Source organism: Schistocerca piceifrons, chromosome 4, assembly GCF_021461385.2.
Source record: "Schistocerca piceifrons isolate TAMUIC-IGC-003096 chromosome 4, iqSchPice1.1, whole genome shotgun sequence".
In the NCBI taxonomy this organism is placed as follows: domain Eukaryota; kingdom Metazoa; phylum Arthropoda; class Insecta; order Orthoptera; family Acrididae; genus Schistocerca; species Schistocerca piceifrons.
In genome coordinates this window covers 250,198,972-250,225,624 of record NC_060141.1, presented here as the reverse complement: position 1 = coordinate 250,225,624, position 26,653 = coordinate 250,198,972, and the positions used below count along the sequence as shown (strand labels likewise).

The window sequence follows — 26,653 nt, the reverse complement described above, 5'->3', positions numbered from 1 at the left end:
CTTGAGAGAGTTTATCTTCCTAATTTCAGAACGAGAAGTGGGTGGAATTTCAATCGTATCAAATGGTGTGGGTAAGGCCTCTTCCATTAACTGCCTTGCTTCTTCTAATGAAATTTAGATCCTATTTCCTGTACAACATTTAAAAAATGATTACTCAAAATGTTTTCGACTTCCAGCTTGTTGCTTGTCAAATTTCCATTCACTTTGATGGTAATGCCATCATCCTGTACTCTCGGTTGCCCTGTCTCCCTTGTAATAATATTCCAAATTGTTTTGATTTTGTTATCAGAGGTATTAATCTCAGACATGATGCACATGCTTCTGGACTTTTTAATAACCTTTCTTAACGTAGCACAGTAGTTTTTATAATATCTGGCTGTTTCTGGGTCATTACTCTTTCTTGTTGTTAGATACGGTTCCCTTTTGTGGCTACAAGATATTTTTATTCCTTTAGTGAGCCAAGGTTTTTTGCATGGTTTCTATTAATTAGATTTAACTACTTTCTTCGGGAAACAGTTTTCAAATTCTCTTACAAGTGTATCATGAAATAAGTTATATTTTAAATTATCATCAGGTTCCTTGTACACCTCATCTCAGTCCAACTGCTGAAGATTTTCTCTGAAATTTCTAATTGTTGAGTCGTTAATTGAACGCACAACTTTGAGGGTATTTTTGAAATACTGAATGGAGCTATGTCATATAATGTAACTAGCTGAGCACCATTATCAGAAAGGCCATTCTCAACAGGACACAAGAATTTATATTTTTAAACTTATCTTGGTCTATAAAGGTGTTATCTACCAATGTGCTGCTGTCCTTTACTACCCGAGTAGGAAAATTAATAACAGATGTCAAATTGAAAGAACCGAGCAAGACTTCCAGGTCATTCTTCCTATTACACTCTTTCAGTGAATCAACATTGAAGTCCCCACAAATAATAATTTGCTTTCCCCTATCTGACAGATACCACAACAAGGCATCCAAGTTTTCCAGGAATAAATGAAAGTTTCCTGAAGGGGACCTATATACTGTTACAATTACAAAAGAGCCCTCCTTAAGTTGACAGGCACATGCTTCTATACATTGCTCTAGACAAAACTAAGCTTTTTACACAGTGATAACTTTTGAGATATATGGCAACTCCTCCTCTCACCTTATTCTCTCTACTCATTGGTGCAGCTAGTTTATAACCACTGATATTTACCTTTTCCATATCAGACAGGCATAGTATATCTATTACATTATCAGATTCAATGTCATTAAAACAAACCAGGAGCTCATCTACTTTATTCTTCAATCCCGGAATATTTTGGTGAAAAATGGTAACATTATTTTTTACATTACTTTTGTGAGAATCTACTTTTTTTATTAATCCACCAATATTTTGGTTAAATATGGTAACATTATTATTTACTTTCCTGTTGTGAAAATCTTGTGAGTTTTGGACCTCTTTAGCACCTGCCCGCCTGAACTTCTCATTGGACACTGATGTTGTTGTTGTTGTGGTCTTCAGTCCTGAGACTGGTTTGATGCAGCTCTCCATGCTACTCTATCCTGTGCAAGCTTTTTCATCTCCCAGTACCTACTGCAACCTACATCCTTCTGAATCTGCTTAGTGTATTCATCTCTTGGTCTCCCTCTACGATTTTTACCCTTCACGCTGCCCTCCAATACTAAATTGGTGATCCCTTGATGCCTCAAAACATGTCCTACCAACCGATCCCTTCTTCTGGTCAAGTTGTGCCACAAACTTCTCTTCTCCCCAATCCTATTCAATACTTCCTCATTAGTTATGTGATCTACCCATCTAATGTTCAGCATTCTTCTGTAGCACCACATTTTGAAAGCTTCTATTCTCTTCTTGTCCAAACTATTTATCGTCCATGTTTCACTTCCATACATGGCTACACTCCATACGAATACTTTCAGAAATGACTTCCTGACACTTAAATCAATACTGGATGTTAACAAATTTCTCTTCTTCAGAAACGCTTTCCTTGCCATTGCCAGCCTACATTTTATATCCTCTCTACTTCGACCACCATCAGTTATTTTGCTCCCCAAATAGCAAAACTCCTTTACTACTTTAAGTGCCTCATTTCCTAATCTAATCCCCTCAGCATCACCCGACTTAATTAGACTACATTCCATTATCCTTGTTTTGCTTTTGTTGATGTTCATCTTATATCCTCCTTTCAAGACACTGTCCATTCCATTCAACTGCTCTTCCAAGTCCTTTGCTGTCTCTGACAGAATTACTATGTCATCGGCGAACCTCAAAGTTTTTATTTCTTCTCCATGAATTTTAATACGTACTCCGAATTTTTCTTTTGTTTCCTTTACTGCTTGCTCAATATACAGATTGAACAACATCGGGCAGAGGCTACAACCCTGTCTTACTCCCTTCCCAACCACTGCTTCCCTTTCATGTCCCTCGACTCTTATAACTGCCCTCTGGTTTATGTACAAATTGTAAATAGACTTTCGCTCCCTGTATTTTACCCCTGCCACCTTTAGAATTTGAAAGAGAGTATTCCAGTCAACATTGTCAAAAGCTTTCTCTAAGTCTACAAATGCTAGAAACGTAGGTTTGCCTTTCCTTAATCTTTCTTCTAAGATAAGTCGTAAGGTCAGTATTGCCTCACGTGTTCCAACATTTCTACGGAATCCAAACTGATCTTCCCCGAGGTTGGCTTCTACTAGTTTTTCCATTCGTCTGTAAAGAATTCGTGTTAGTATTTTGCAGCTGTGACTTATTAAGCTGATAGTTCGGTAATTTTCACATCTGTCAACACCTGCTTTCTTTGGGATTGGAATTATTATATTCTTCTTGAAGTCTGAGGGTATTTCGCCTGTTTCATACATCTTGCTCACCAAATGGTAGTTTTTTGTCAGGACTGGCTCTCCCACGGCCGTCAGTAGTTCCAATGGAATATTGTCTACTCCGGGGGCCTTGTTTCGACTCAGGTCTTTCAGTGCTCTGTCAAACTCTTCACGCAGTATCGTATCTCCCATTTCATCTTCATCTACATCCTCTTCCATTTCCATAATATTGTCCTCAAGTACATCGCCCTTGTATAGATCCTCTATATACTCCTTCCACCTTTCTGCTTTGCGTTCTTTGCTTAGAACTGGGTTTCCATCTGAGCTCTTGATATTCATACAAGTCATTCTCTTATCTCCAAAGGACTCTTTAATTTTCCTGTAGGCGGTATCTATCTTACCCCTAGTGAGATAGGCCTCTACATCCTTACATTTGTCCTCTAGCCATCCCTGCTTAGCCATTTTGCACTTCCTGTCGATCTCATTTTTTAGACGTTTGTATTCCTTTTTGCCTGTTTCACTTACTGCATTTTTATATTTTCTCCTTTCATCAATTAAATTCAATATTTCTTCTGTTATCCAAGGATTTCTACTAGCCCTCGTCTTTTTACCTACTTGATCCTCTGCTGCCTTCACTACTTCATCCCTCAAAGCTACCCATTCTTCTTCTACTGTATTTATTTCCCCCATTCCTGTCAATTGCTCCCTTATGCTCTCCCTGAATCTCTGTACAACCTCTGGTTCTTTTAGTTTATCCAGGTCCCATCTCCTTAAATTCGCACCTTTTTGCAGTTTCTTCAGTTTTAATCTACAGGTCATAACCAATAGATTGTGGTCAGAGTCCACATCTGCCCCTGGAAATGTCCTACAATTTAAAACCTGGTTCCTAAATCTCTGTCTTACCATTATATAATCTATCTGATACCTTTTAGTATCTCCAGGGTTCTTCCATGTATACAACCTTCTTTCATGATTCTTAAACCAAGTGTTAGTTATGATTATGTTGTGCTCTGTGCAAAATTCTACAAGGCGGCTTCCTCTTTCATTTCTGTCCCCCAATCCATATTCACCTACTATGTTTCCTTCTCTCCCTTTTCCTACACTCGAATTCCAGTCACCCATGACTATTAAATTTTCGTCTCCCTTCACAATCTGAATAATTTCTTTTATTTCATCATACATTTCTTCAATTTCTTCGTCATCTGCAGAGCTAGTTGGCATATAAACTTGTACTACTGTAGTAGGTGTGGGCTTCGTATCTATCTTGGCCACAATAATGCGTTCACTATGCTGTTTGTAGTAGCTTACCCGCATTCCTATTTTCCTATTCATCATTAAACCTACTCCTGCATTACCCCTATTTGATTTTGTGTTTATAACCCTGTAGTCACCTGACCAGAAGTCTTGTTCCTCCTGCCACCGAACTTCACTAATTCCCACTATATCTAACTTCAACCTATCCATTTCCCTTTTTAAATTTTCTAACCTACCTGCCCGATTAAGGGATCTGACATTCCATGCTCCGATCCGTAGAACGCCAGTTTTCTTTCTCCTGATAACGACATCCTCTTGAGTCGTCCCCGCCCGGAGATCCGAATGGGGGACTATTTTACCTCCGGAATATTTTACCCAAGAGGACGCCATCATCATGTAATCATACAGTAAAGCTGCATGCCCTCGGGAAAAATTACGGCTGTAGTTTCCCCTTGCTTTCAGCCGTTCGCAGTACCAGCACAGCAAGGCCGTTTTGGTTATTGTTACAAGGCCAGATCAGTCAATCATCCAGACTGTTGCCCTTGCAACTACTGAAAAGGCTGCTGCCCCTCTTCAGGAACCACACGTTTGTCTGGCCTCTCAACAGATACCCCTCCGTTGTGGTTGCACCTACGGTACGGCTATCTGTATCGCTGAGGCACGCAAGCCTCCCCACCAACGGCAAGGTCCATGGTTCATGGGGGGGGGGGGGGGGGGGGGACACTGATATTAGTCTAAAAAAGAGGTACATCCATGAGTACTAGTGTCACCCCTTATTGATTCGCTAACAACACTGCCAGTTTACCCTTCCCTTTCCTACTGAGGTGTAGGCCATGCCTTGTGAAATACCCCCCATCAATAGCCTTGACAGGGACCAATCCAATGTCTGCCAGAGTGGCCGCACTATGCAACTGATCCAACTCCATATTTACCCTCCTGACAGAGCGGTTAACTGGGGCTGATCATGCCGCACGAAAGCAGGTACGGGTCGTTGCAGAGGCTATTTTCACCAGGTAACACTCAATACTGTAGCCCCGATCCCTATCAATATTGTTTCCCACTCCACCCACTATCTTCACATGATCCTGCTTTGAGAAACCCTTGCACAAGGAACCTATATCCTCTACCACCTGGCTAAGACATGCACTTGGCTTGAAAAAGTTTGTGACCTGTCACCTAATTTTCATTTCGTTGCCCAGCATTCATAACTCTCAACTAAAAATCATGATGTTCCGATTCTTGTATTTCGTGATACTTCAGAACAAGCACATGCAGGAGCTCTGTACAGCCACATTGTTTTACAAGGCAACACAATGATTCACACAGGCTGCACCACAAAAAGCTAAAACTGCAACATCTCGAACCTCTAGGAGCATGACTACTAAGAAAATTCAACACAGCTACAGGGTACAGCACTACTCAGGCAGAGTTGTGGACTGATGGTACAATAGTCTTTGGTTGTATATGCAGTGATACTAATCAATGCGCATTCGGGCGGACGACGGTTCAATCCCGTCTCCAGCCATCCTGATTTAGGTTTTCCGTGATTTCCCTAAATCGTTTCAGGCAAATGCCGGGATGGTTCCTTTGAAAGGGCACGGCCGATTTCCTTCCCCATCCTTCCCTAACCCGAGCTTGCGCTCCGTCTCTAATGACCTCGTTGTCGACGGACATTAAACACTAACATCCTCCTCCTCCACTAATCAATGGAAGAGTTTCATCTGGGATAGAAATTCGTACATATATATCTCCTAGTCAATAAGGACATTGTTCTGCACATGATAATCCAGCAAACCACATAACACGAGGACTTCTTGGCTATCAAATCCAATCTGTAAATGTTTGGTGGAAAGCACCTCATACCCAGGAGAATGATGGTCATCCGGTGCTCCGAATAAGTTTCATGAACTTCCAGAAGAGAAAAGAAACAGAATATGTGATGGCACTTACTATATCTCCCAGCCTCATTGACATTTTCAAATTCAATCCCTACTGGAGGCTGATTTGTACAACCAGTTGGATCCTTTGCTTCTCACATAAAATCCATCACAAAGATTAACTTGCTGAAGAGTTGGCAGCTGTTGAGCTTGCAAATACACATACTTTTTGGATCAGAATACCCAACAACAGTTTTTGTACATGGGAAATCCATGCACTCCAGAACGGTAAACTAAACCCACAAACTGTAAAACTGGATCTTTCATCCTTTTACTGAAGATGGACTCATTTGTCTGGGAGATAGATAACAAGTTGCACACCTCACCAGTGAGCAACAGCACTCAGTACTCTGTCATGGGTCATCACTTTATGAGACTCACCTTTCAAACACATTGATTTTCACTCTCCTTGTGTCCAAATTGTATTATTCACACCTCAGAAAGAATTTTAATAATGTTGTCAAACCTCTTCTGTTTTTGCTCTGCAAATCTCTATTTCTCCCCGATTCTATTCGGTAGCCCCTCATTAGTTACATGATCTATCCTCATAATTTTCAACATTTCAAAAACTTCTGCTCTCTTCTTGCCTAAACTGTGTATCATATTTCATTTCCGTTCACGGCTACACTCCATACAAATACTTTGAGAAAAGACTCTCTAACACTTAAATCTATATTCAGTGCTAATAAATTTCTCTTCTTCGGAAATACTTTTCTTGCCATTGAAAGTTAGCATTTTATATCTCTCTACTTCAGCTATCATCAGTTTTTTGCTGCCCAAATAGCAAAACTCATTACTACTTTAAGTGTCTCATTTCCTAACCTAATTCCCTCCGCATCCCCTGATTTAGTTTGTTTGCATTCCATTGCTCTTGTTTTGCTCACGTTGATGTTAATCTTACATCCTCTTTTCAAGACACTGACCATTCCATTCAACTGCTCCTCCAAGTCCTTTGCTGTCTTCGGCAGAATTACAATGTCATCAGAAAACCTCAAAATTTTTGTTTCTTCTCCCTGCACATTTATTCCTACTACAAATTTTCTTTGGTTTCCTTTACTGCATGCTCAATATACAGATTGAGGCTACAACCCTGTATCAATCCCTTCTCAACCACTGCTTCCCTTTCATGGCCCTTGAATATGAAAACCGTGGTTTGCTACCTGTACAAGTTGTAAACAGCCTTTGTTCCCTGCTACCATCAGAATTTTGCAGTCAACTCTGTCGAAAAATTTCTCTTAGTCTACAAACACTATAAATGTAGGTTTGCCTTTCCTTAACCTATATTTTAACAGAAGCCAGTCAGTCAGTGTTGCCTCATGTGTTGCTACATTTCTCGAAAATCCAAACTAATCTTCCCCGAGGTCGGCTTCTATTAGTTTTTCCAATTCATTTGTAAACAATTAAAAACCATTAAAAGGGACCTCCATACACATGAACCAAGCAAGAGCATGGTGACTCCAAGAGGGCAACAAACTGAAGCTCTCTCACCTGCAGATCAAATGAGAGTAAGTATGCAAGGGCAAACAATGGTGCTAACAATGGGACAAAGCAACACTGGTGCCCCAATGTGCTAAATACCTCAAGGAGATACACTTAGCCCTTATGTTGGAACATCTCCACATCATATTTGCAACTCCACGTATTTCGCTGGGCATTTAACAACTTTAGACTTAGTAATTCCGATATCATTATGAGCTTTAACATAGTCTCTCTTTTCACCAGAATACATTTAGAAGACTTTTTGGAACTTTTTGGCCAGAAATTTGGCAGAGAGATGACCAATCTTTTAATGCATGTCTTGACATTAACACTTTCTTTTTGGCAATTGTTACTATGAGTGGATGGAAAGAGTAGCCATGTGAAGTCCATGCTCACCAGTTATTGCCAATAGCCAACATGCACAGGGAACACTTAGAGGAGGGAGATCTGGAATCAGTCCAACAGAAACTTAACTCTCCCTTGTGGTATGTCTATGATACCTTAATCATATAGCCACGTGCAAGAGACAAGTTGAAAGATTTCCTCACACATCTCAATGCCATAAACTAGAAAATCAATTTTACTGTGGTAGTTAAAGTGGATGGAGTGATCCCGTTTCTGGATGTCCTGGTAAAAAGAAGAGCAGATGGCATGTTGGAGTATAGTGTGTACCATAAGAAGGCACACACCAACATATACTTACATGCAGACAACTACCACCCACTCGGCACAGAAGAACAGCATGCTCAAAACATTGGCACATACGGCTCAAACCTCGACGATGAGAGCTTCAACTAATAAAATGAATATCTGTGGACAGTGCTCCAGAAAAATTACTCACAGAGTAGCAAATTCAGAAAGCTCTGCATCTTGCACCGGCTGTACAACATGTGGAAACAAATGAGGAATCTCAGGAAAATGCAGACATTGTATTTATTCCATTTTGTGGTACATTATCAGGGAAGATGGACGGATTCTTTTGAAACATCAAATGAAGACTGTCTTCTGCTTGACAACTAAAACACATGCACTATTTGGCAGTGGCAAGGATGACGTTGGGTTATGGAAATTCAGGGTCTATCAGATCTCTTGCCAATATGGCATGATTTACATAGGTCAACCTGTCTGTACTGCTGAAGATTGTTGCCAAGAACACAAATGACACACCAAACTGCAGCATCTTAACAAGTCAGCAGGGGAGAAGTTCAATTAAATCATTGTAGCTTTGAAAACATTAAACATAAATTATGCTATTTAGCTGTGTAAAGGCCTTACATTTTGTTTCAAAGAACAACAGCTGCTTAATGGACTAAGCAATTTATGTTTGCATGGAGATGTTCAGACATGCTTTCATGGTGACACACCACTCTTGTACTAGTGTGAACTATTACTTAGATCATGTTACAACCCTGTTGGCAAAAAAAGAATAATGTTGTTGTTGTTGTTGTTGTTGTCTTCAGTCCTGAGACTGGTTTGATGCAGCTCTCCATGCTACTCTATCCTGTGCAAGCTTCTTCATCTCCCAGTACCTACTGCAACCTACATCCTTCTGAATCTGCTTAGTGTATTCATCTCTTGGTCTCCCTCTACGATTTTTACCCTCCACGCTGCCCTCCAATGCTAAATTTGTGATCCCTTGATGCCTCAAAACATGTCCTACCAACCGATCCCTTCTTCTAGTCAAGTTGTGCCACAAACTTCTCTTCTCCCCAATCCTATTCAATACTTCGTCATTAGTTACGTGATCTACCCACCTTATCTTCAGCATTCTTCTGTAGCACCACATTTCGAAAGCTTCTATTCTCTTCTTGTCCAAACTGGTTATTGTCCATGTTTCACTTCCATACATGGCTACATTCCATACAAATACTTTCAGAAACGACTTCCTGACACTTAAATCTATACTCGATGTTAACAAATTTCTCTTCTTCAGAAACGATTTCCTTGCCATTGCCAGTCCACATTTTATATCCTCTCTACTTCGACCATCATCAGTTATTCTACTCCCTAAATAGCAAAACTCCTTTACTACTTTAAGTGTCTCATTTCCTAATCTAATCCCCTCAGCATCACCCGATTTAATTTGACTACATTCCATTATCCTCGTTTTGATTTCGTTGATGTTCATCTTATATCCTCCTTTCAAGACACTGTCCATTCCGTTCAACTGCTCTTCCAAGTCCTTTGCTGTCTCCGACAGAATTACAATGTCATCGGCGAACCTCAAAGTTTTTACTTCTTCTCCATGAATTTTAATACCTACTCGGAATTTTTCTTTTGTTTCCTTTACTGCTTGCTCAATATACAGATTGAATAACATCGAGGAGAGGCTACAACCCTGCCTCACTCCTTTCCCAACCACTGCTTCCCTTTCATGCCCCTCGACTCTTATAACTGCCATCTGGTTTCTGTACGAATTGTAAATAGCCTTTCGCTCCCTGTATTTTACCCCTGCCACCTTCAGAATTTGAAAGAGAGTATTCCAGTTAACGTTGTCAAAAGCTTTCTCTAAGTCTACAAATGCTAGGAACGTAGGTTTGCCTTGTCTTAATCTTTCTTCTAAGATACGTTGTAAGGTTAGTATTGCCTCACGTGTTCCAACATTTCTACGGAATCCAAACTGATCTTCCCCGAGGTTTGCTTCTACCAGTTTTTCCATTCGTCTGTAAAGAATTCGTGTTAGTATTTTGCAGCTGTGACTTATTAAACTGATAGTTCGGTAATTTTCACATCTGTCAACGCCTGCTTTCTTTGGGATTGGAATTATTGAATGTTGTCTACTTCCAGGGCCTTGTTTCGATTCAGGTCTTTCAGTGCTCTGTCAAACTCTTCACGCAGTATCTTATCTCCCATTTCATCTTCATCTACATCCTCTTCCATTTCCATAATATTGTCCTCAAGTACATCGCCCTTGTATAAACCCTCTATATACTCCTTCCACCTTTCTGCCTTCCCTTCTTTGCTTAGAACTGGGTTGCCATCTGAGCTCTTGATATTCATACAAGTGGTTCTCTGTTCTCCAAAGGTCTCTTTAATTTTCCTGTAGGCAGTATCTATCTTACCCCTAGTGAGACAAGCCTCTACATCCTTACATTTGTCCTCTAGCCACCCCTGCTTAGCCATTTTGCACTTCCTGTCGATCTCATTTTTTAGACGTTTGTATTCCTTTTTGCCTGCTTCATTTACTGCATTTTTATATTTTCTCCTTTCATCAATTAAATTCAGTATTTCTTCTGTTACCCAAGGATTTCTATTAGCCCTTGTCTTTTTACCTACTTGATCCTCTGCTGCCTTCACTACTTCATCCCTCAGAGCTACCCATTCTTCTTCTACTTATTTCTTTCCCCCATTCCTGTCAATTGTTCCCTTATGCTCTCCCTGAAACTCTGTACAACCTCTGGTTCTTTCAGTTTAACCAGGTCCCATCTCCTTAAATTCCCACCTTTTTGCAGTTTCTTCAGTTTCAATCTGCAGTTCATAACCAATAGATTGTGGTCAGAATCCACATCTGCCCCTGGAAATGTCCTACAATTTAAAACCTGGTTCCTAAATCTCTGTCTTACCATTATATAATCTATCTGATACCTTTTAGTATCTCCAGGGTTCTTCCATGTATACAACGTTCTTTCATGATTCTTAAACCAAGTGTTAGCTATGATTATGTTGTGCTCTGTGCAAAATTCTACAAGGCGGCTTCCTCTTTCATTTCTTCCCCCCAATCCATATTCACCTACTATGTTTCCTTCTCTCCCTTTTCCTACTGACAAATTCCAGTCACCCATGACTATCAAATTTTCGTCTCCCTTCACTACCTGAATAATTTCTTTTATCTCATCATACATTTCATCAATTTCTTCATCATCTGCAGAGCTAGTTGGCATATAAACTTGTACTACTGTAGTAGGCATGGGCTTTGTGTCTATCTTGGCCACAATAATGCGTTCACTATGCTGTTTGTAGTAGCTAACCCGCACTCCTATTTTTTTAATTCATTATTAAACCTACTCCTGCATTACCCCTATTTGATTTTGTATTTATAACCCTTTAATCACCTGACCAAAAGTCTTGTTCCTCCTGCCACCGAACTTCACTAATTCCCACTATATCTAACTTTAACTTAACCATTTCCCTTTTTTAATTTTCTAACCTACCTGCCCGATTAAGGGATCTGACATACCACGCTCCGATCCGTAGAAAGCCAGTTTTCTTTCTCCTGATAACGACGTCCTCTTGAGTAGTCCCCGCCCGGAGATCTGAATGGGGGACTATTTTACCTCTGGAATATTTTACCCAAGAGGACGCCATCATCATTTAATCATACAGTAAAGCTGCATGCCCTCGGGAAAATTTACGGCTGTAGTTTCCCCTTGCTTTCAGCCGTTCGCAGTACCAGCACAGCAAGGCCGTTTTGGTTAATGTTACATGGCCAGATCAGTCAATCATCCAGACTGTTGCCCCTGCAACTACTGAAAAGGCTGCTGCCCCTCTTCAGGAACCACATGTTTGTCTGGCCTCTCAACAGATACCCCTCCGTTGTGGTTGCACCTACGGTACGGCCATCTGTATCGCTGAGGCACACAAGCCTCCCCACCAACGGCAAGGTCCATGTTTCATGGGGGAGAATCATACAATACAAAAATGTCAGAAATCTAATGAAAGATAAAAATTCAAAAGATGTTAATTCCTTATCACCCATATGAAAACGCCAAGACAAATATTTCTGAAGATATGAGTAGAAACTCATCAGCTGTTATAATATCATCAGTGAAATTCCAACAAACAGGTTCAACAGACAAAATGGCTATACACAGCAAAACATGTATAACTTGAAAGATGAGGTTACCAAGAAAATTGCAGTAGCTTGTGGACTTGATGCTAGGGAATTGGGGGAACTGTATGCAAGCAAACAATGTATTAAGAGTTTGGATTACAACCAGCTAATCAAAGATCCACATGAAGAAAGCAATTCAAATTTTGATCTTAATTCCCCAGATAGGATTATTTAAAATGACAATGAAAGATTTTGTGTTTCAGAACAAATGGCAATAGCAGCAAGCAAGTAACAGATGGAAGAAAAAAAAGACTATTGACACATCCAAAAAGCACATGTGGAAAGTGGCTTCCAGAAAAAATAAGAGAAAAGGTTATAAAACTTAACTGAATTTGTGTGCAAAAAAGACTGTTCTCCCAGTCAAGTAGAACAGGAAAATGTGGAAGAAAAAGCACATGCTAGTGTGAAATTTGAAAGAAATTTTATTGTTTGTTGAAACAGTAATGGACCTAAAATTGAATTTTCAAAAACCTCTGAATTACATCCAAAGTGACATGTGTAGGTAGATGCACCAGAGTCACCCTCAGTTTGTGGAGAGAAAAAACAACATAATGTGATTCACAACTGCCATCGAGCAACACAATAATTATTATTCTTCATTCCTTTATTTTTTTCAAATGTAATTAATTTTTAAACTTTAACTGAAACAATAGGCAAAGGAAAATAAATGTTTTTGAGAGACTTAAATGAACACTTTTCAGTGGTGCAAACAATTAAAACAACATTAGTGTTAATTTTAAGATGTGGTGTCAAATGTATCTGAAAACTTTAGAGGCTACTAATACTCTGAATAAACCTATTAGGGGAGTACATAATTTTCCAACAGGCAGGTACACAATGCACTGACAATGAAAGTTTTCACTACCTATTTCTTCTTAAAATACGGATAAAATGGGTCAGGACAAAAATTTTCACTATGTTTGAAGTGGGGTTGTGTTGTTGTCATTGATTTCTGATCCTCATATCTGTTATTTCTGTGTTCTGCACAAAACAGACCTAGGTGACAAGTTATGAAGCCCTTGCTTGGTTAGGTCACTAATAAAGTATGCCAAACATGAGTATTTTTCTACACATTTGTTTCTGGTTCCAGAGAAAGTGACCCTTGTGAAAAACGCTGTAACACATACACAAAGTTACAGATGGAGCTGAAACTTGATAGAAGTACATGCAGGTCCCTTATGAACACTACAATATACCAATACTTCACAAGTCAAAAGAAAATTAACTGATGAAGTTGGAGAGATTTGATTCAAAGCAGTCTGTAACTGCAGCTAAGTGAAATCTTTATGAAAGATTTGCTATACTTCAAGTTTAGCTGAGATGTGAATCAGTTATAACTTTGCTCTTTCAGTGCTAAGTAAGTGAACCATTTTACTTTAGTACCAAATGTTAAGTTACTGTAGAAACAATGATTTTCATGGTTATTTATGCGTTTTGAGAGAGAACAATATTCTAATGCCAAGACAAAAGTTCCAAAGCTTGTTTATCTGTCTGCCAAATTAACTTTACAGTCTCCAGAATGAGATTTTCACTCTGCAGCGCCGTGTGTGCTGATATGAAACTTTCCTGGCAGGTCGCAGGAGAGCTTCTGTAAAATTTGGAAGGTACGAGAGAGGTAGCTACTGGCAGAAGTAAAGCTGTGAGGACTGGGGGTGAGTCGTGCTTTGGTAGCTCAGTTGCTAGAGCACTTGCCTGCAAAAGGCAAAGGTCCCGATTTCTGAGTCTCGGTACGGCACACAGTTTTAGTCTGCCAGGGAAGTTTCATAACTTTACAGTGTCCAATAGAACCATGGTTTTTACCTACATTTTCATATGGACTGCTTTAGAATCAAGAGAAAAAAATCTGATTGCATATTAAAGAAGAAATGCATTAATTCTACAGATTCTGTCAATCCTCAGCAAAAACTAAAAGTACACAGTTAAAAGAGGTATTAGGTGAAGAGACTGCATACCACCAAACTTTTATTAGGAGTCCTCTCTATATAGAGAAGAAGAGCAAATCCCTATTTCATTGTATTGTTTGCTTGTACTGAAGGTAAACTTCAACAACAAATGGAGGATGTTATTAATGATGTTATAATGTAGTCTTGAAAATCGATTATGTTAAAACTAAATGTATCTAATGGTTGGGCAGGGAATGAAATAAACAGCAGAGTGAAAGTAGCCTGGAGTGGTTAGACCGGAATAGGAGTTCTTGAAACTAAGTTTTCACGTATGCATTTCCAGTTTTCAGTTATGCAGAACCCATTCAGGAACTGAGTGTTACTCAGAGTAATTTAGGGCGACAGTTAAATAACAAATGAATCAAGATAAGAAAAAGACTGGAGTGGAAAATGGAATTACGACTGCAATGAAAATGAAAGGAGATGGTGTGGACATGTTGCTTCCTACACATATAGGCCATGGGCGTTTGTTGCTAGAAACAAATACGAAGAGACAATGGCGACGGCCTAATGTAAGGACGGTAGATGACTCAGAGCAAGAGCAAAAGGTCACTGAAGACTATAATACTTGGAAAAGTCTAGAAAGGGCTTTTACTTAGCAGTGGTTAACAAACTGCTGACGTTGATCAGTGTTACCTTCTTCAAGACATTGGCATTTTGATGTGAGGAGCTGTATTACATTATGCCCATAATGTGTAGTTACAAACGAAAAATACGTCAAAGAAATGCTTCGGTTGCGTGTTATGTACGCATGTTAGATAATTCTATATGTATTTTATACGAAAAGGTTTAACTGGGACTAAACGACATGTGTGTCTAAAGAACGACGAAGCAAATAAAAAACAGTATTCATAAACAACACGACGCTTTACAGATTTCGCACGCCACCGTATACGGTGACAAGGACGCATCGTCAGTTTTCACGGACTATATATATAACATTCACATACTGTATTTCATTCCGATGCCAACAATGGTATACAATATAATCGCTGCTTTGTAGAAATGCATTAGTATTCACAGTTAACTCGAATACGGATTATGCAATTTTGAAAGGAACTTTTAATCATCTCGAGTATTGAGAACATGAATGGACACTTGAATATGAAGTATTAGGCATTTTACGTTACATCAAGAAGTATACCAGAAAGGTTATAGTAGGAGCGGTAAACACAAAATCAAGTTTTCAAAGCTGTACAAGTTGCGTTACCTTTGAAATCTGGTTGTGATTCCCATTCGACGCGGTAAGCCTGTCGATATCGCTGACTCCTCTTCCTACGTTTGACAGCCTTGTCACTAGTATCTTCCGTTTGCTTTTCTACAGTTCCTGCTTGTTGAGAGGCTATACATTCAGATCTTAAGGTTTCTGCATCAGAACTATCGCCTGAATAATCCATAGTAAGACATTTTATACGTGATTTCGAGAGCTTTTTCCCACAACAAAATTAAATTCGCATAACATGTCTCATATTTACTGAACACGAACTCTACTCTCTCATGTCAACAATTACACCCTTCGAAAAAATCTATCTGTATAGTGTATACCACAGTTGGCAATACCCTTGAATTGCCAACTGAGTTTCTCCCAAAAAGTTGTATTTATCCGTGATTGGTTCAGCGGCAATATTAATGTTCTGGTGAAATAATTTATGTACGTATGAATTCAGTACTTTATGTCTTTAATAGACATTAAAAATGTCTTTTTGTCTCGAGTTATAATGACAAAATAATTAACTTGTTAAAAGTCCTTACGTGCAGCCATTGTTCGAATCCCTTAATTTGTGATTCTTATCTTGTTAATCATTTCGAAATTTTGGTTTTTGCCTCGAAAACAATCGATATTTCTGACACACAGAGTGATTTTTTCATGAGGGCATCTATTAGTTTCCCGACGTATTTTATCTTTGCAATTTTAGACGTACGATTGGCAGCAGCTGTGTTTACGTTGTGTGCAAGGTGGTGGTTTGTTATGAATATATATGTGTGCTGTGTTGCAAAACACAATGAGTGTTGTGAAGAGAAAGTTTGTAAAAAGACTTAACAATGACTGGGAAGTGTATGTTTCAGCAAAATACCCAGACAAATATTTTTATTTCAACTTAAGGACTGGAGTTACGACTTGGGAACCTCCTGATCCAGCTGAAGACGTGTGTATCGGTGATATGTTTTTTCATTTGACAACTGCCACTACTCATTCGTTTTTAATAAACCAAATTACTTTTATTATTATTTTATTTTAGCGATTGGTCTTTAGTAACTATATCTTTTGTTACTAGGCTGTAGGTTAGAACTGATACACGCCAATCGGCGCAACATTTCTATTTGATCAGTAATAACAATACCGCTATTTATTCATCCTTTGGCCACTTCTCTCTCTCTCTCTCTCTCTCTCTCTCTCTCTCTCTCTCTCTCTCTCTCTCTCTCTCTCTCTCACACACACACACACACACACACACACGAAACATTCTTTACGCGCAGTGCATAGTAGCAAACATCACGTGTTCTCAGAGTGGCAGGTTTGCGAATACTTTATGTATTCCTCAGTGGGTAACATACCTATTTCATCCCCCTACCATTTTCATCAAAGTTATAAAAATTCTTTCATGTAGTCTCTATACAAAATCCTGAAAGAGTTAAAATTTTAAATTATGATGATTCCCCATTCCAAACTCCTTTTGTTATTCTCATATCTTGTTTTTGAATTTTAAGTGATTATTCTGCAAAATTCGCAATTTTCCAGAATATCACGCATACCATGACAGGCTATGCACATTTGCATGTATTCAGTACAGCCCAACTGTTTCAGCCATAACAGCCATCCCTAAGCAGTCTAAGGACATGGCCGTAATTAACCAACCTTTGATGCAGTAGTTCAACAGTTTTTCCCCGTCTGAAGTGGTATCGTCAGCTGCCGTTGACCTATATAGGTCAAGGGAAGAGCCCTTTTTTATGTGTTTTGTGAGCGTGGTGTTTTTTTAAATTTTTTTACTGTTATATTTAGCTTGTTCCCTCCCCAAAATTCCCAATTTCCCGTGGTTGTTAGTTTGATTATATTTTTAGGGAGATGTTATTGTCTTATTTATATTTTCGTGTTTGTTGCCGTGTGTATGTAGTGATGTCAAAGGCTCCATATTGGAAACGCTTGGGATAGCCATTTCCGCCATATTGATGACGTCATGGGTCAAAGCAGACGGGTGGAATCGGACATTTCCGCATTCCAGTCGCTTAATGATAACAATAATAGAAACACAGCATGAAAGTATTACAGTATTACATTTTTGATGACAGACACCTTAGTAGTAAAAATTAATTTTTAATACCCATAAAGATAATAGAGCAAATTTAATGTCAGAATATATGTTATCAGAACATCTCATGGAAATTGCTGAAATTAAAATTATATGTCTTGATGCATAAAGCTATTATTGTGATCCTGTAGAACTAGTTAAGGAAAATGGGGGAGTAACTATGTATGGGAAAAAGAAAACAAAGGAGGCATGTGTCCCAAGCCCATCAGTTTAGTGTATGTGGTGTTGAACAGCTCCTTGAACACATTTACGCCAACAGGAGAATCATGCACTTACAAGGTATTGTTCTGTAAGTAACGATCATATGATAGCTTATCTTTATACTGCAGCAAGAGACAGTTTCAAGAAGTTATGCAGACAGTGACTATGAGTTTGGTTTTTTACCAGGTAGTACTGATAAAGAACATCTCTAGAGTAGCTGATGTGCCTAGAAGTAAAAAATACATACAACAGCCATTGACTATTTTTCTTTTGAGGGAGGTCAATGCAGTTCATCTAACCGTGCCGGTTAAATGTTAACAATAAAATTTACTAACCAGTTAGGTTTACATGAGAGAAAAAAAGTAATGTGTAACAAAATCATAAAAAAAATGACTCCACCAGAATATAAAGATGGAAATCATAGGTAACCGAAAAGATTTATGAATAAGACAAACATAGACAGAAAGTTTAACTCTTCCCAAAAGCATTTCTACATCTTTCTGGTCTTGTTTTCCACTAAAATAAACACAGGTTAAATAGAACAAAAGTAAGGACAAGGGATGGATAATTGTTGGGAAGCAAAAACCTTGCACTGGGAAATGAGAGCTACGGCTATATTTAATTCAGAGAACAAGCAGCAGTCAAAGAGTTAAAACTCCTTAACAACCAAAACTGTAAAATCCTTCAGCAGGCCTACACCACATTATTATATAGGCATAGATCATAAGCAAAACATGTGCCCTAATCCTTAATAAAGTAAAACACGCTCAGAATAAAACAGAAACTATTTTTAAGAGTGTTAAATGAGAAACAAACAAAAGTAATCTTAAATACGGTATTGAATGTTGAGAAAATAGTTCTATCAGGATAATGGAGTTAATGGGCACTGAATTCTGTGATTACGTCCTCAATGGCATTAAACATTGTGCTGACTTATAAATAAACAAATTATGATGCATTTGTCTTACTTCTGCAGGCATGCCTTGTATTGCCACTGTGTACTGGTTTCAGGGAAATACGGAAGCATCCGATCCCTCCCGTCTGCTTTGACCCATGACGTCACAAATATGGCGGAAACGACCATAAACCACAATTCCAATATGGCACATATAAAGTCGGTACGTACACATTATGAGGACGAAAATACATCGAAAAACAAACACACACACACTTTCCACAAAAAGCCTAATAACACTAACGGAACAAGCGCGGGAAATGGGGTGTTTTTGGATGGGGGCAAACTAAATATAAACAAATTTAAACACCCACACCCATACAAAATCACACAAAACGATGAAAGAAACCAACATCACAAAACTCCACAAATACCACTAAACACAATATCTGGAATCGGACACTTCCCTTGAGCTATATAGCTCAACACCAGCTCCCGATCCCATAAATCAGGATCAAACACTTTCCTTGGCCTATATAGCTCAAAAACATCTCCCGATACCAATATCAAAATACACAGCCCCACATTGGGATCGAACACTTCATTTGACCTGCGCACTGTTAATTTTATCTGTGATATCCATTCCTGAACAAAAACAATAACCGATTAATTTTACTAAAATTACCACACGATTTACAGCGAACAACCCTAAATTAACCTTTACACAAAATTGTTAACTCACTGAAATGAACTCCACTACAAACACAACTGACACTCGAACAATTCTGGATAATAAGCAAAAGCAAACTGAGCCCATTACACCACAACAACGAAAACCCTGAACATACCACCAGAGAGCACAACAAGCCACAACACGACGACATATACAAACACGCCACACTCACAAACCAAACTTCGCGTCGGCATGACGTCACGCACAACAACACCCTTACGTCATGGGTCAAAGCCGGCGTGTGGGATCGGATGCTTCTGTCGACCTGGTTTCAGGTATACAAAGCCAAAGGAGATTAAAAAATTGGGTAGGTCACTAAAAATTAGTAATTCTGCTTGCTGCAATCGTATCTTTTACCAGATTGATAGGATTATCCTTCATCTACTTTTGTAATCAGTCAGTGGCTCAGAGCAAATTTTCTGACAGACTTAAAAAGCTGTTGTAACATCTGTCTATGAAACTGGAGATAAATAAACCACCTTCTATTACAGACTCATTTCTCTTCTTCCAATGTATTGAAAAGATTGCAGGTATGTGGCCTGTTATAGAGTGCTTATCATTTTTCTGAGCAAAGCTTGTTAAGTGCCAGCTTGGCTTCTTCAAAGAAAACGTTGTGAAGGATCCCAGATAGCAAGTGCTCTGTACACTTTGGTGGGATGGTGGGGGAGACTGAATGTTATGCATTCAATTCCATTCTTAGTAGTTGCTCCTGCTTATACTGATTAGTGTTATACTATTACTTTCCCCCCTCACCCCTGTCCATTACTTCCTTTTCTGTAGGCCGTTGTGTCCTTAATCTTTCACTGCTGTGGTTGAAATGATTCCTGGGTATCAATTATGCCACGAGTGCTGTGGATGAGAACTCACCTGCATATTTATTGTGCCTCACTGCTACAAATGTGACACCTTGTTGGCATACTGCCCTGTTTGCTGTTAGATGACTGTCCAGTAGTAACTGCAGCTTCAATATTCAACATAAGAGAGCCCTTGACAGAAGTGTGTGACCTTTTTTAAATATTTATTTATTTATTGGCCTTCAGTTGAACAGCCAGGCCAAACAAACAGTGTCTTAAAAATTCCAAGTTGAATAATCCAGAAAATGCATTTCACAGACAGTTAAAACAAAATAATACAGACACAAATACATTGGCCTCTTACATTACAATTCAGATTTTGCACACACACACACACACACACACACACGTGGCACATACTAAAACTTAACAGGTAACAGTTTAATTCCAACTTTTAAAACAATTTCCACTAGTAATTTATAAATGTAAAATTTATAATGCATTGTAAATTTATAAAGTAATTTATAAATGTCTAAATAAATTCTTCATAAACAAGTGGATTAATACCTGAGAGCTAAGCACTTGGTGCAGCGGGACAAGTTATGTAATCAGCCAGTTGGATTCCCTTCTGCATTGAATGCAGCTGAAGATGGTGTTTATTAATGTCCTGGAGCTCTCCATAGTTGCAATATGACAATGGTATGAGGTGGAATCTGTAAAGGTGTGTCATTGGCAGCCATAGTTAAATTTCAATATGACAATGATCCTCAAAAACTCTCTCTCATTACATACTCCAGGTGAGCTGCTTTTAGGAGCTCACTTCTCAGCATACCAATGGGCCTTTGGCAGATGTGGGTGGATTTGTTGTTCCGTCCACATGTCAGTGCCAAGTATTGATGTATGCACATATGTCATTCCTAGTATTAAAGACATAATCAAAACAAAAACTTGCGCAAAAATCCAGCAATCAGAATGCAGAAAAATTCTCAAAACCTCAATAAATGTAAATAGTATAAACTGGTTTTGGAAATTTCACTTGACCTATATAGCTCGCACAAAATCACACATCACTCCAAAACTGTCATCTGAAACTTAACTTTATATGAATCACTGAAATGATGTCCATGATACCAATAAACCAAAATACACTCATCCTGGTGTAATTAAAAACCTACCCTCACTGAAATAGCATAGAACAAACTCGATGATACCCACCAATCAATCTATCCTCAGTAACTTCAGCTTACAACACAACCCAAACATTGATAATAAACTACATTAACATCACAAGTTTGTTTGTGTGGCCATCCTCCGCAGCAAGCATATAAATACTTGTTTTGTAAATAAAACTACCTTTTCCTGCTGCTACTTAATTTATTTATCCCATACACGTTTCGCCTTGTCTTTTTCTGAACGTTACTGACACACACTTAAACAGTACAGAAAGACAGCTGTTGGAAAAGGCGTATAATACAATGTAAATTAAGAAATAGATGAAGATTACTTAGAAAATCTAATTATAGAAGCAGAAAGTGTTTTGACAAGGGAAGGTGGGAATGAAAACAGCAGTGTCAACATTGGACTAACTAGAGAACTAGTAAAAAAAAGAAATCCAGAATATAATAACCAGTATAAAAACACAAAAACAACAACAACAGAATCTGCAACACTCAGAAAACTTAGGAGAAAACTTCAAAATGAAAATGTTATCACGTCAAAAGCAGACAAGGGGAACACAGTAGTACTGATAGACAAACAACAATACATTGAAAAAAACGTAAGAATTCATCTCACCAACGTACCAGTACCAGAAACAATGGAAGTCATAGATAAGAACCTGAAAACTTGTGGTCAACTCCCTGATGAACACATTAAGGAAATACGCACATTAATAAAGCTCATAACAGAACAAAATTACTTCCAATTCATTAATGAATTTTATTTACAAAAAGATGGATTACCAATGGGGTCCCAGTTTCAGGAGCCTTAGCAAATATTTTTGTAAACCACATTGAACAGATCATTTTCACAAAAATAGCAAAAGAATACAACATATTATATTGGTTGAGTTATGTGAATGACATCCTTTGCTTAATAGATGAACCACAAACAAAAATTGAAAAACTCCATTCGGACATCAATAATATACATAAAAATATAAAATTCACAATTGAAAGAGAACAGAACAACCAAATTAACTTTCTGGATTTTTTTTTTAAAAAAAAAAAAAAAAAAAAAAAACCATGTGGCGTCGATAGGTCATATTGACCTTAGACAACATTAATCTTCGGCACTCGGGTCGCTCATCCGAGCCGCCATCTTAATTCAGTCTGTTCTTATTGCTGTCAAAGAGTGGGATGTGGTTGAGCAGCAACATCTTGACCACATTATAGACAACATACAAAGATGGCTCCAAGCCTGTGACAATACATGGAGTTTGGAGGAACATGGTATTGCATGTTAGCCAGCATCAGAGTTCAGTTTGATAAATATGACTCATTCACGTAAATCTAAACTTACATGTGTTTGCAGATATCCAGCAGGTGCAAAACTTTCTTTTAGCAGTTAATGACTGATGTTACACTTTACTTCAGAGGACTATTTTACCATCTGGCTTTAAAAATTTAGTCAACACTATAAACACATCATTGTGTATCTTACACTGCTTGATTATAATTAAAATTTCAGTTTCAGAACACTGTAAAAAAGGAACTGCTGCTCAGAATGACATCAAATTTGTATGGAATATTATTGAAGAAGGGAGAAATACTGAAACAAAATAAATTTCACAAAAGTTTTCCCACTAAATAGCACTATAAGCATTATAATGTAACAGGGTTCAGCTACAAATGACATGAATTGCAATATGATGGCTACGGTGTGAGTTGCACATTAAGCCAACCATACTGTGCAATGTGCATGACTGCGGCATTCAACAGTCGTGCCATTGTTGGTGAGGTAAACTCATCCACAATGGCATCGGATGGGAAAAATCAGTTTTTAACTGTCCTGAGGCCAAAACCAGCATAAAAACAACAATGAAATTGGTTTTCAACTGTGGTGAGACTGGCACAAAACCTGTTCAATATGCTGCCCACAGTTTCATGCCACAAGTTGAAATCAAGAAACAGCATGTTCCACAACAGATTGGGATGTTCCATGGGTCACATTCAGCATTTGTAATTGGAGCTTTGAAGGTAACATTTTTCAGATAACCCCACAGCCAGAAGTCACAGAGGTTAAGATCAGATGATCTGGATGGCCCAGCTGTAGGGAAATGACAGCTGTTAATTCTAGCATTTCCAAAATGCCTCTGCAGCACCTGCTTTTCTGGCTGTGCGATGTGCAGAAGAGTGCCAGCTTGCATAAAAATGATCGTACCCACCCATCCAGTCTGTTGAAGGATTAGAATAATGTTAGTCCGCCAAAGACTCCTGTAGCGTGTACCACTGACGGTGCAGGTAACAGGACCTGCAGGATCCATCTCCTCGAAAGAATATGGCCTTACGATAAACAATGCCTTCTTCCCACAACACACAGTGAACTTTGCAGAATAAATCATTACTGATTGATGTGTGAGTGGGTTTTCTATTGCGCATATTCTGCAGTTCTGTGTATTGAAGTATCCTTGGAGATGGAGATGGGCTTTATCTGTCAACAGAATGTTCCATGTTTATTCATTGTCCACTTCCATGTGAGCAAGAAATTCTAGAGCAAATGTTTGTTGTACTGGCAGGTCAGCGTGAAGCAACACTTGAATATGGGTAAAGGGATAGCAATGCAGGATGCTTGATAGAATTTTATCTACCATACTCACAGGCATGTCCAAATTTCGGGCAATTTCCTGTGCACTGCATGTTTGCACACCACCGCTCGACCCCTCCTCCAGTGCTGTGACCACATTTACTGATGTTGGATAAATTGCTTTCCTCCCTCTGCCATACTGCACTTCAACAGATCCTATATTTTCGAATTTCATAATCGTTTTCTCCAGACCCATGGCAGACTTTGGATCAATGCCTTTTTTGTATCCTTGAGTGTCTGGAACTTCTGCAGAGCTGCTGGTGCCTTTCTTATAAAAAAGGCTTTACCAGCAATTCAGGATGCTGCATTGAGACAGTCATGATGAGCATATAAGATGCGAACAGAGGAACAGCCATGTACCCCACATCTTTTGTTTTGTGTATTCTGCCTCTTACAGCACCATCAAGTGGCAACATTTTTGTTTAGTATTTTGTGTTTCCATAACATTTCTTCCTTCAAATTTGACATCATTCTGGGCAGTAGGTTGTTTTTATTTTTTTTTACAGCATTTTGAAACTAGAGCTTCAATTATAATTGTCTTGTATGTCTAACAAGGGTTTTGTACCTCGTGTTTGGTTTTCTGTCGTTTCAATACTGAACAACTGAATGTGCATTAGATGTAGATACTTTTGGAACAGAATGAAGTCAACAATTCATTGCATGAAATTTCCTAAAGATTGTGGTTTAGTTGTGATAATGCTTCTCAAAATGTTCAACAGAGGTATCGGATGGTTGTAAGTGTCCCAACCATCTAGAAATCTCTCACTTCCTTTGAAAGAGGGGCAGAAGGCACTTTCCTGCCATTCTGGCAGACCGTATGTGAAACCATAAAAATAACACAGTAAATGCAGATGCCAAGAGATTAATCTTCTTGTTTGTTTTCATGACAAGTGATTAAATTTCCACAAGCTTCCAGCCAACTGCTCTGTGGCCTCCTGCCAACTGTTGACAGACAGCCATGTGGTTGGTGATTTCATCATTATATACGTGTGCTATTGGCCATAACATCAGAGGTGTGTGGTCCAGTACCAAGTTAGACAATGTTTTCATCACGCCTCTGTCATTATCTTTTCAACCTCGTGATGGCCAAATCCCAAGCTGTACTGAACCAAAATTCTCCATGCTTGTTGAGAGTGTTTCCATAATACTCATATGTCAGGATAGTGTCATTGAATACAATCATGTATCCTTTTTCTGAAGCATCTTCTGCAATAACTGATTTATTTTTGTAGATTAGATGCAGATACCTTATCCGATCTACTGGTATTGCTGTGTAGTATGTGAGGTCTAAACAGTGTATTATTGTTCTGTCACAAAGTGTTTAATATGTGCAGAGCAATTCATAGACATCAAAATTTCCATGCTTCTGATGAAGACCTGAATCCAGATGTAATGCTGTGCTTCTTTTAGAACTGGCTAACTTTTCTTGTTACTGATCCATAAACTGGCAAGAATGCAAGCTCTTTTCTTTTTTCCCTGATGATGCCCTGCAAATAGATCTCCCTAAAAATTGTCTGTGATGTATTTTGTTGTTCGTAACCATTATCACAGAAGAATTTTCGAAGGTGACTCAGTTCTTGTGGAAAATTTCAGCGATCTATGGTCATTTTTACCGTCTTTTATAGAGTCCTCAAAATTGGGTGATTATGTATCAATTAATAGTGTTTGAGAGTCTAGATATGTTGGTCTATATGTGTGGATTTTCTATACACATTTAACTGATACACTCATTGAATTTTGGTGCATGCATATGTTAAAGGGAGGACAAGACACCAGCTTTTTCTACTTCCATTGTGAACTTAATGCTGTCATGAATACTGTTGAGCAGCTGCAAGAATTCCCCCAATTTTTCAGGTCCATGTCATCAGTTAATAAATGTTTGAAGGCAAAGTGTTGTTGACAACTAGGCTTTACAATGAGGAAATATCCTCAAAGTTAAGGAAACATTGTTAAGTTCATTTGCTGTTGATGAAGTGAACAGACTCCCAGCTGATAGAAAACTGCCAGCTTCAAGAATAATGATGAGACTTGAAGCTTCTCAAGGTGTCATCATTGAAAGAGTGTGTGGTAAAAAAATCTCTTTATTTAGGTGCCTATCCCTGTAACATTTTACACATTGTCCAAAACATTCAAGATAATGATGTCCCTGTGACCACTGTGAACATGGTTCAGTGAGTGACTTCTAGATGAGCAAAACATCTAACCTATCTTCTTGTTCCACATATGGGTCACTGTGTGTGTCATATGAAGAATACAGCTGATTTAGTGTCTAGGGTAAATGATGCTTGCTGTTTTGCCAAAACTGAATTTTTGAGATTTTGGATCTGTACGAAATACAGATTAATTATTGCAAAGAAGAAAACAACAACCAGTCATTATGAAGTGTTACAAGTACAAAAAATCTTTAGACTTGGTGTGTGTGTGTGTGTGTGTGTGTGTGTGTGTGTGTGTGTGTGTGTGTGTGTGCATGCGTGTGTGCGTGCACACATGCGCATGCCTTACACTATGTGCATATATCAGAATAAGTGCTTCATCTAGTCTTCACTACTACATGAACACAGACAGTCAGCATTGCAATGTAATGACGTGGATTTTTGGCGGCACCACAACCCCAAGAAATTTTAAGCAGGGGGGGGGAAATAAAAGTGAAA

General features: G+C 38.6%; 2 protein-coding genes across 5 annotated transcripts in view; one reads left to right on the top strand and one right to left on the bottom strand.

Annotated features, from left to right (window-relative positions):
- LOC124795009 overlaps positions 1-15,797 on the bottom strand; it is a 78,249-nt gene extending 62,452 nt beyond the window's left edge. The window contains exon 1 of one of the 2 annotated variants that reach the window (XM_047258771.1): positions 15,478-15,797. In XM_047258771.1, the coding sequence (XP_047114727.1) occupies positions 15,478-15,664 (187 nt within the window). In that variant the 5' untranslated portion in view covers positions 15,665-15,797. The remainder of the gene's footprint in view (positions 1-15,477) is intronic. The other variant, XM_047258772.1, reaches the window with a different exon arrangement.
- Positions 15,798-16,201: 404 nt separating this feature from the next.
- LOC124795037 (transcriptional protein SWT1) overlaps positions 16,202-26,653 on the top strand; it is a 283,974-nt gene continuing 273,522 nt past the window's right edge. For 2 of the 3 annotated variants that reach the window (XM_047258819.1, XM_047258818.1), the window contains exon 1: positions 16,202-16,414. In XM_047258819.1, coding sequence (XP_047114775.1) covers positions 16,247-16,414 — 168 coding nt within the window. In that variant the 5' untranslated portion in view covers positions 16,202-16,246. Of the gene's footprint in view, positions 16,425-26,653 lie in introns of all 3 variants that reach the window. The other variant, XM_047258820.1, reaches the window with a different exon arrangement.